The sequence below is a fragment of the Pseudoliparis swirei genome, chromosome 21 (genome assembly GCF_029220125.1).
Source record: "Pseudoliparis swirei isolate HS2019 ecotype Mariana Trench chromosome 21, NWPU_hadal_v1, whole genome shotgun sequence".
In the NCBI taxonomy this organism is placed as follows: Eukaryota; Metazoa; Chordata; class Actinopteri; order Perciformes; family Liparidae; genus Pseudoliparis; species Pseudoliparis swirei.
Genome location: NC_079408.1, coordinates 15822426 through 15833019, shown reverse-complemented (window position 1 = coordinate 15833019; position 10594 = coordinate 15822426). Strand labels below are relative to the sequence as shown.

General features: G+C 40.0%; 1 protein-coding gene across 5 annotated transcripts in view; it reads left to right on the top strand.

Moving 5' to 3' along the window:
* Positions 1-5524: 5524 nt before the first annotated feature.
* Positions 5525-10594, top strand: part of mtmr1a (myotubularin related protein 1a) — a 17157-nt gene continuing 12087 nt past the window's right edge. The window contains exons 1-6 of one of the 5 annotated variants that reach the window (XM_056442428.1): positions 5525-5803; positions 6497-6584; positions 7954-8022; positions 8754-8844; positions 10256-10350; positions 10445-10552. In XM_056442428.1, coding sequence (XP_056298403.1) covers positions 5697-5803; positions 6497-6584; positions 7954-8022; positions 8754-8844; positions 10256-10350; positions 10445-10552 — 558 coding nt within the window. In that variant the 5' untranslated portion in view covers positions 5525-5696. Of the gene's footprint in view, positions 5804-6496; positions 6585-6676; positions 6701-7953; positions 8023-8753; positions 8845-10255; positions 10351-10444; positions 10553-10594 lie in introns of all 5 variants that reach the window. The other 4 variants (XM_056442429.1, XM_056442433.1, XM_056442432.1 and 1 more) reach the window with 4 other exon arrangements.

Sequence of the window (10594 nt, the reverse complement as noted above, 5' to 3'; positions counted from 1 at the left end):
TCACGAGGGCAAAGAGGACTGTGGCTCCCTGATGTCAAATCTCAAGCGCCACTCGCCTCGTTTTCACAGACGGGATTAAACCGGTTCTACCAAATGGATAAAAAGTCTTTGATCATGATGCTCTGGAGATGGAACAAACAGAGACAAATGAGCCGCGACGGCGACATAAATAGAAAGTGTTTGGGTGTTTTTAGGAGGGGAGAGAAAAAAAACGAAAAAATCTATTTTTATTATTTTTTACTTTGTACAAGAACCATGATGTAATTACCTCAATCAAAACCTATTTTACTGTCTAAAAAGTTCTATTGTTCTAAAAAAAAAATACAATACAATTATTTTATGTAGTGTAAAATCTTACAGTTTTATAAATAAATAAAAGGAAAGTAACGTTGGTCCAGAAATTGTCGGTATAAAATTGTGGATTTCTGCTCCATTGGTTTAAGCTTGTTTTGGTTTTGTTTCCTCTCTGAGGGCATTTGTTTCGGTAACGCTCCGTGCCTCCCTCTCACTCCTCTGGCTCTGTCACCATTTCAAATGTACTCTTTCATTAATGTAGGGGTTGTAGTTTGAGGGCTTTCGTTTCATAATATAGCCGCTTTTTTTTAATGAAGACGCATGAAATGTGTCACACGATCGTTGTCATGGATAAGAAGGGAAGGCGGGAATCAGAATGCATTTCAAATGTATTTCTTTTTAATCATGTTGTATCCTCTCCACCGTTTGTTGGATGGGTCCTGTTATGTAAATATTACTGATTAAATTAATTTAAGGATTTTTCTGACTCCTCACGTGTGTTTTTGTTTTTATTCCTCTCATCGACACATGACACCATGACTAAAGATCCATCCCAGCATGCAACACTTGCCAAGAAATGTTCAGTGTGACAGTCTGAGTTATGATCATAAGCCGAGTTATGAATAGTCTTTCTTTCTAGCTCGCTTTAATTCATTTTAGAGATGTTCTTTTAGTTCTGTATATTGTATATTATTTATATATATATATATATGTGTATATGTATGCGTATATATATGAATATATATGTTTCATTGATGTTGGAACCTCCTTAATGTTATAGTGCAGTATTGATACAGTAATGTTATAAATATATATTTTTTAGGAATATGGAATTTTACCACAAATACAAGTTTTGTCATACATCAAAGATGCTATATTCAATCCATTTCTAATGGATGAAGCCTTGGCCTGGAGGAGGGGTCATCAGGTGGTCCCCAACCTTCTTAGAGTGTTTCAACCCTTAACCACAACACTCTCCAGTTGGCGGGTCAGCAGTGATTGGCCAAGTCACTGCCCCCCTCCTCCAGGCTTCCAGCTAGTGTCCTCTCTCTTATGCCAGAGCCAACGGGAGGCTCTCTCTGCCGCTTCTCCCAACCTACGAACGGCTGTTTTCCTCACGTGGCCTCTTAGTCCAACCCTTGTCATCAGATTCCAGGCTGATTGAGCTGGGAATCCACGACTACCCACTTCCACTGTCATCAGCCATGTTGTCCACCCCTTGTCCCGGCAGTCCTGGACAAGTTGTTGGTACTTCATTTTCTTTCTCTCTGCCGCCTCCTCACAGTTCTCTTCCCACGGGACTGTTAGTTCCACCAGGATGATCTTCTTACCCTCTAGGGACCACATGATGATATCTGGTCTCAGGGTTGTGGACAGTACCGCCTCTGGGAAGTGGAGTTTCCTCCCCAGATCGACCTCCAAAACCCATCCCTGGGCTGAATGCAGGAGATTCTGCTTGGCTTGGCTTTGGACGGCTGGTCTCTGACCCTCTTTTACAAAGGCGATGGTACTCAACAGTGGCTTTGTTTTGGCTGGACGTTTCTTTCTCCTCTCTTGCTCCAGGGTGTCTGCGAGCTGTGCCAACACCTTGTCATGGCGCCACCTATACCTCCCCTGGGTCAATGCTGTTTTGCACCCTGATAGGATGTGGGCCATGGTTCCTTTACCGCCACACAACCCGCACAGTGGGTCCTCCCTCATTCCCCACCTGTGCAAGTTGACTGGGGTCGGTAGGGTGTCGTACACTGCTCGGAGCATAAAGGAGATACGGAACGGCTCCAACCGCCACATCTCACTCCACGTGATGGTTCTTTTGGGAAGGTTCCACCTTGTCCAGGCACCTTGAGTTGCGAGCTCGATGGATTTAGCTCTTCTTCCTTCTTCCTCAAGGTTTCGGACTTCATCCTGGATCATGGTCCTCTTTTCCCTGGGAGTGGAATTTGACCACTGCTGGAAATGGGATGTTCCTAGACCCTGCCTTCCAGTGCAAAGGTTCCCGATGGTATCTTTGGTCCTCAGAGAAGATTCTGCCTGGTTAACTGCAGTGCTGGCGGCCCACTTTCTGCCGGATCTTGTTCTTATTCCTGCTTCCCTGGTGAGTTGGTCTTTGGAGTCCCTATATGTGAGGGACAGTCTACACTTGGCAACTTTAAACTCCTCCACAACTGAGGACAGGGGGAGCCGGAGCTGACCCGACCTTATGTAGAGCCCCACTGATGTAAAACTCGGGGGTATCCCCAACCATCTTCGAAGATGCTTGTTGAACTTCCTCTCCATCCCTTCAACTGTTGTTATTGGCACTTCGTAGATGGTGAGAAGCCACATCAGTCTTTGGAGTAGGCCATGTTGGTAGATCCAGCACTTATATTTCCCAGGCAGGCCAGACTTGTCAATTTTGTTCAACCATTCTTCAACTTGTTTTATATATATATATTCTTTCTATCAAATCTTGTTTGCTTTAGTTCCCAATCTTCATTTTACAGATGTCCTTTTGCTCTCACTTAACTGCTCTTCATCTGTGTTGTTCGTCCTCTCTTTTAAACATGTTTATTTTTATAAAGGAGGGACGGCTGATTAAATTACTGCAGCCAGTTTCAACATCTGAGTCATGAAGAGTGTTGGTTACTTCCTCGTCAGTCTAAACCAGACTAACCTCAGATGAATGCTTTTAAGAAACAGCATAATGACCTGTTTTACCTTTACAGTGTGGGTTCTTTGAGAAAAGAAAGGTACTTTAATGATATGTACTAGCAAAACTGTTCATACCAGGCCTATATATACATAAAAATCATGATAAATGGTATATATTAAAAAAAAAACTATATATACAATGTATATATAAAAATAAATATATTTCCAAGAAATATATTTCCATATTGAGATTTAAAAATATGTATTGCATTATATATTGAACAAATATATTATATGTATGTATGTTTAATTGTTGTAAGAGCCTTCTTTATATGTATGTATGTGTGTGTATATATATATGTATATGTATATATATGTATATATACATGTATATATACATGTATATATTTATGTGTATACAGGACTGTCTCAGAAAATTAGAATATTGTGATGAAGTTCTTTATTTTCTGTAATGCAATTAAAAAAACAAAAATGTCATGCATTCTGGATTCATTACAAATCAACTGAAATATTGCAAGCCTTTTATTCTGATTTATTGCTGATTATGGTTTACAGCTTAAGAAAACTCAAATATCCTATCTCTAAATATTAGAATATCATGAAAAAGTATACTAGTAGGGTATTAAACAAATCACTTGAATTGTCTAATTAACTCGAAACACCTGCAAGGGTTTCCTGAGCCTTGACAAACACTCAGCTGTTATAAATCTTTTTTAACTTGGTCTGAGGAAATATTAAAATTTTATGAGATAGGATTTTAGAGTTTTCTTAAGCTGTAAGCCATAATCAGCAATATTAAAAGAATAAAAGGCTTGCAATATTTCAGTTGATTTGTAATGAATCCAGAATGCATGACATTTTTGTTTTTTTAATTGCATTACAGAAAATAAAGAACTTTATCACAATATTCTAATTTTCTGAGACAGTCCTGTATGTATATATATAATATATGTATATATATATGTATATGTATATATATATATTAGGGCTGTCAATCGATTAAAAAAAAGTAACTAATTAATCGCACATTTTGAAAATCATTAATCGCGATTAATCGCGATTAAAAGGTTTTTTTTCTTCTAAAGACTAAATCTTCTAAATGAACGAGTAATCCCTTCAGACAGCGTGTATTTTAGACACTTGTTTAATTGTATTCTTTTTTAAAGACAAAACTTCACACAGAGCTGTGTTTTCAAAGAGGCTCCAACCTATAAAGTGCCAGTGAGGTATTTAATATCGTGGATGATAAATTGTTTCTTTAATCGCGATTAATTAATCGCAATTTCAAAATGTGCAATTAATTAGTTAATTTTTTTTAATCGATTGACAGCCCTAATATAAATATATATACAGGACTGTCTCAGAAAATTAGAATATTGTGATAAAGTTCTTTATTTTCTGTAATGCAATTAAAAAAACAAAAATGTCATGCATTCTGGATTCATTACAAATCAACTGAAATATTGCAAGCCTTTTATTCTTTTAATATTGCTGATTATGGCTTACAGCTTAAGAAAACTCAAATATCCTATTTCTAAATATTAGAATATCATGAAAAAGTATACTAGTAGGGTATTAAACAAATCACTTGAATCGTCTAATTAACTCGAAACACCTGGAAACACATTTTCAAATGTTTGATTTTGTTTTGCTGTTATAAATCTTTTTTTTTACTTGGTCTGAGGAAATATTCAAATTTTATGAGATAGGATTTTAGAGTTTTCTTAAGCTGTAAGCCATAATCAGCAATATTAAAAGAATAAAAGGCTTGCAATATTTCAGTTGATTTGTAATGAATCCAGAATGCATGACATTTTTGTTTTTTTAATTGCATTACAGAAAATAAAGAACTTTATCACAATATTCTAATTTTCTGAGACAGTCCTGTATATGTGTGTGTTTAATTGATGTCGGAGCCTCCTTAATGTTTCCTATTATGGTGCCGTATTGACGCAGTAATGCAATAAATATATTTTTTTTCTGAATATGGAATCTTCTCACAAATAAAATAAACTAATATATTTATATATATATATATATTAAACTATACTATAAACTATATCTATTAGTTTATATATTTATATAAACTATTATATATATATATATTAGTTTATATATATATATAAATATATAAACTAATATATATAATATATAAATAATATATATATATATATTTATATACTAATATAATAGATAGTAAATATATATATCTATGTATATTCTATTTACATATATATATCTATATATATATATATATAGATATATATATTGACCGTCTTTTGAAACCCTGACCCCAGTTGCGGCGCTTCACGCAGCCCACAGCCCACTATAATATATAAGGATGGAAAAAAAGAGAGAGAAATTTCCTTTGGGGATAAATAAAAGTGTATATTCTATTCATTGCCTAAACTGTAATTGCTGCCCAGTTGTTGTCCTCCCCACGATGCCCCGCCCCGTCTCACCCTCGCATCTCTGGCGTGTAAAGGGGCGGAGCTTCAGAGCGAGGAAGAGGGGAGACGGGCGTGAGGGGCGGAGCTTCGGCGGGAGGAAGAGAGGAGACGCGCGTGAGAGGCGGCCAGCAGGAAGCGTTCTCCAACACATCTACGGAGAGCCTCGAGCCCTGACGCAGCCAAACAAGCGCGCGCGGAGGGCGGACATTGGGACTAAACCGAGGTTTAATCTCGACCGCGTCCTCGCGCCGGAGGGGCTCGCGCGACTCCCCCCGTAGTGAGTCAACGGTCGTCTGGCAGATGGAGAAGCAGGCCGAAGCTGGCGGGGCGGCGGACGGAGCAGGGCCGAACAGAAAGCTGTGGGGCTCGCCCACAGGCGGAGCACCGTCCGGGGACTCCCTGGACAGGTGAGTGGGCTCGAGTTCACGCCATGGTTCATTCGTCGTCCGTTCCCGAGTTTATTTGTAGTTTTTGTTTGCCTTTCGCCAATATTTCATCCCCCGTAAACAATTTCACATCACATTTTCAATATAACCGTGTCTCTGATTCAGCGTAGCTCCAATGGATATATATATATATTTAAAGTTTAAAACTTTTTAGCAAAAACTACAACATATTAGCATATTATCTTGACAGTACAGTAGCTATGATAGTGTAGCTACAAGCTAAATGTGTCTAAAGTACCACAGAATAAGAAAAAGAAGAGGCAGGCAGGCAGGTTTTTTGTGAGCATATAATCAACAAAATATATTAATATTAATGCATTAAATGCCTGCACATTGCACCAAAATATGATTTAATGTTCTCGCAGAAGAGACTGTGTTGTAGAATTAAAGCTAGGGATGGTCATCTTTGTTGTTGTTGTTATGTTTGTTGTTGTTCTCTTTTACAGATTTGCATTTCAGTGGCACTGGGATGGCACTTATTGTGGTGCTTTTGTGGTTCGACTGAGTTAAGGAAGTGTTGCTTCCTGTGTTCTTGTTGTTCTTGGTTTATACTCTAGGTTGAAATGCACTTATTGGAAGTCGCTTTGGATAAAAGCGTCTGCTAAATGACATGTAATGTAATGTACTGTCATTAATACATGAAATGCTGTTCAGTCCAACAGGCTCTCATGTGGATTGGTGTAAACAGCTGATCGCGGCCACCATCTCCAGTCAGATCTCAGGTCCACCGGACATCGACAAGGTGCCAACACACACACTGTCTCACACTCTCACGCTCACACTCACACTCTGCTGACAATATTTCTCATTAGTGTGTGTTTTGTAACTTGATAGGCTAGGAGAAAACCAGATTCCATGGTAAGGCCGGTGTGTGTGTGTGTGTGTGTGTGTGTGCAGAGCTTTGTCTGTGTTAAGTGTATGTTGGTACCGTGTCACAGCTGCTACTGTTGTTGTTGTTTAGATGAAGCAACAGCTGAGCTGCTAGTTCAACACACCCTGGGTATCTTTCGATTATCTGTCCTAAAGGTTATTATTGTAACTAGAGGAGTCGCCCCCCCCCGATGGCTATTAGAGAGAATGCAGCTTCCACGCGCTTCCTTATTGGCTTTAACTTCCTCAACCAGAGGTTTGGAGTCTCTTGAATTCAATAGAAAATAGCGTTGACTCTTTGTTAAAAACAAGACAACGTTTCATGATTTGTGCTCCACGCCCTTTGGAGTTGTCACGTCTGGACGCAGCGCTTCGCTGTCGCCTGTTGGGCTTTTCAACGTACATCCGCTCCGCCGTCGTGCAGCTCTCACTCTTTGCGTTTTGCTTTTGGATGTTTGGACGAGTTAAAGAGGACGAGAAGTTGCCCTCCGTTTGACATCGCAGCGTGAATGCAGTGGATTCCATTTCACATGAACTCATTTGTTTTGTGTGTGTGTGTGTGTTGTCGGTTTCACAGAGGCCGACTCTCAGGGTAAGAGTTGTAGTCTCATCACTCTTGAATACTGTACATGTCACATGACACCGTCTCGCTGGTGTTTCGCTCCAGTGATGCAAAGATCGTACGACACTGCGAGTGTGCACGTTCCGTTTCATGCAGCGTAAATGGGATGGGATCGTGCGGCTGCAGTCAAGTTGTATCTGAGGTCAGAGGTCAGAGGGGCTTCCTGATCCAGCGCAGTCTTCCTCTGTACCTTTCTCCATGTATTTTATTCATTCTCCACCCCTACACACTCCATCCCTCTTCCACTGATGCATTATGGGTACAACATTACACCTCAATGAATCGTTAACGCGGACCACAAGTTCAGCGTGTCACTTTTTCAGTGATGTTTTCCAACCCGTGTGACGTATTATTTTTTTCTCCATTTCTGCACTGTAATGTTTTCTTTCTTATCGTGTATATATAAGATATACTGATATCTAATTGGTTTACACAGTGATGCGATTGGACCTCATTGAAAGGTAAATCATTGTCGGCAGGTTCCTGGGTTGCATGTCAGCCTGCTCCAATGTGATTGGTCAACAGTTCTCAGAACCCGTCTGCTACCAGCAGAGCGAGGGGAGTGATGTCTCTCTCACTCACTTTCTGTCACTTTCTCCATGCTGACTCTCCCCAGCAGCAAGATGCACATGATGAAGGGCTTTGTTACCATGGAGATAGGGAATCTGAGCATCCTTCCCATGCTTCGGCAAGTCTCTCTCTCTCACTCTCTCTCTGTCTGTCCTCCTCCTCCTCCTCCTCCTCACCACTCTGTCCTGGCCTGCATGCCTCGTCGCCTCCTTCCGTCTTAGCTCCCGTCAGACGCGTGACATACGAGTTTAGAGTTTGAGGAAGAAGCTGTTGAGTTGCATTGTGGGAAGTATAGTCTCCACGGCTTTTGGAGCTCGGCCCATTCGAGGGACAGGAAGTCAGGAAGTCTCTTTATAGTGTTGGAACTCATTTATTTATTTACTGGTTCTGAACTCTCTTCTCTGTTGCCTAATTTCTAACATCCCTTTTCATATATTTTTTAATATCCCATTAATATGTCTGTTGTGTTCGTGCCTTGTGATTTGTCTCGACATTTACACATTTCACTTTAATTCATCTAGTTAAATATAGCGACACGCTCGTAACTGATGCATTTATTTGGACTAATTCAGATCAGCGTTTCAGAAAGGTGCCTTCTTAAAATGATAATTCATCCTAAAGAAAGCAGTTATACATTTATTTTTTGCATTAAATACACAAATGCGTTGGAGAGAAATTCCCCACAATGCACTGCTGCTGGACAGACGTTGAGTCGCTAACGGTGAATAGCTTCCTGCTACGTGTTAGCTGGTGGAAGATGTCACAGTCAGCTCAGTAGGACCCTCTTGGTTTTTGGTGGTCCAGGTCCAGCCTGTTCTGGTCCCACTGACCGGTCCGTGTTCTGTGCAGATCCTTCTTCCAGCCTCGAGGTACGGGTCGCAGGCCACGATGTTCCAGAACCAGGTTCCTCTGCTCCCGGGAGAGACGGTCCAGACCACCGGTGAGTTCCTCACCCCTCCACCACCACAGTGAGGGGAAAAGGACCAGTGTGGGTGTCCGTCGTGAAGCCTGATCTAAACAGTCTTAGAGGTGCAAAATTCGATATACCCAAGCCTTAATATATTGACGATATTAATGTTATTAATATATTGACTATATTAATGTTATAATATATTGACTATATTTATGTTATTAATATAATTATTATTATGTTATTAATATAATGACTATATTATGTTAACATAATGACTATATTATGTTATTAATATATTGACTTTATTAATGTTATTAATATAATGACTATTATGTTATTAATATATTGACTATATTAATGTTATTAATATAATGACTATTATGTTATTAATATATTGACTATATTAATGTTATTAATATAATGACTATTATGTTATTAATATATTGACTATATTAATGTTATTAATATATTGATTATTTTAATGTTATTAAAATATTGACTATATTAATGTCGTTAATATATTGACTATATTAATGTTATTAATATAATGGCTATATTAATGCTCGCTGGAGGCTCGGACGTCGCCATGTTGAGAGCCTCGTGGAGTCAATGGATATGAGAACAGGTGGAGGGAGGGAAAAAATGGTTTTACCAGGATATTATTTATAATATTTCTAAAAAGCTTTTAATAAAAAATTTAAAAAACAATGTTATGGAAAGATTATTGTCGCAAGAACTCAGGTATTTGCCTTGCGTCTTGAAAGAGTTCAGAGAGTCGAGAGGAGCCCGTTGTTTGGGGAAGAAGTCTCGAAGCCAGGGCTAAGTCTAAAACAGTATTTATAACTAATGGTCAATCGGACGTGAACACGGATCACGAGCCCATCGTCTATCTTAGCCGTGGCCCAGACAGTTGCTGTCTGTCACCGATCTCACGTCTTACAATTAGCTGTGAACACATCATTCATCGTCCGCCCAGCTGACCGCTCCATGTCCATCGTGGTCCTCATCCTTCAAACCCTGCTCGCTCCAGCATTCAAACAGGCCTGAGTAAAGCGTGCTCCCCCAGCGAGACCACAGCTGGTTCCGGCTTCCGATCTGCAGAGTTTTACTTCCGCTTTTAGACTTTTCAAAATAAGAGCTTCAAAATAAGAGCCTCTTCCAACAACCAGCCACGATCTCTCCAGAGAAATGCACTTCTCCCATAACCCAAACATCTCATTCACACCCGAGTCATCCGATAGTTATGGTAACCATAATACATCATACAATCTATAATACAGTGATCATACTTTTCTATGCTTTTAGAATACATCCTTCATGTAAGTTATCTTTCTATATGCATTCATTTAAGACATAAGACTTCCTCCTTTACAAGTGTACATAAAATCCACTTCAACTCCACAGTCTCCATGAATCGATGCCTTTTTGTCTCCTCCAGTCGTGGATGTGATGTACATTTGTCCGTTCAGCGGTCTGGTGAATGGAACTCTGACCATCACCGACTACAAGCTCCACTTCACCAGCGTGGAGCGGGTACTTCTCATCTGTTATGCAACACCTTGTCATTTACAATCACACTGCCTGTGTGTGTGTGTGTGTGTATTAACACCTGTGTGTGCGCGTGCAGGAGTCTCCGTTCGTCCTGGACGTGAACCTCGGGGTCATCAGCAGACTGGAGGCCATCAGTGTCCCCAACCAGGGCAAGAACACCAAGGGCCTGGAGCTGGTCTGCAAGGTACCCGGGAATCAGGGGAATCTGCAGCCACCGTGACGAGCC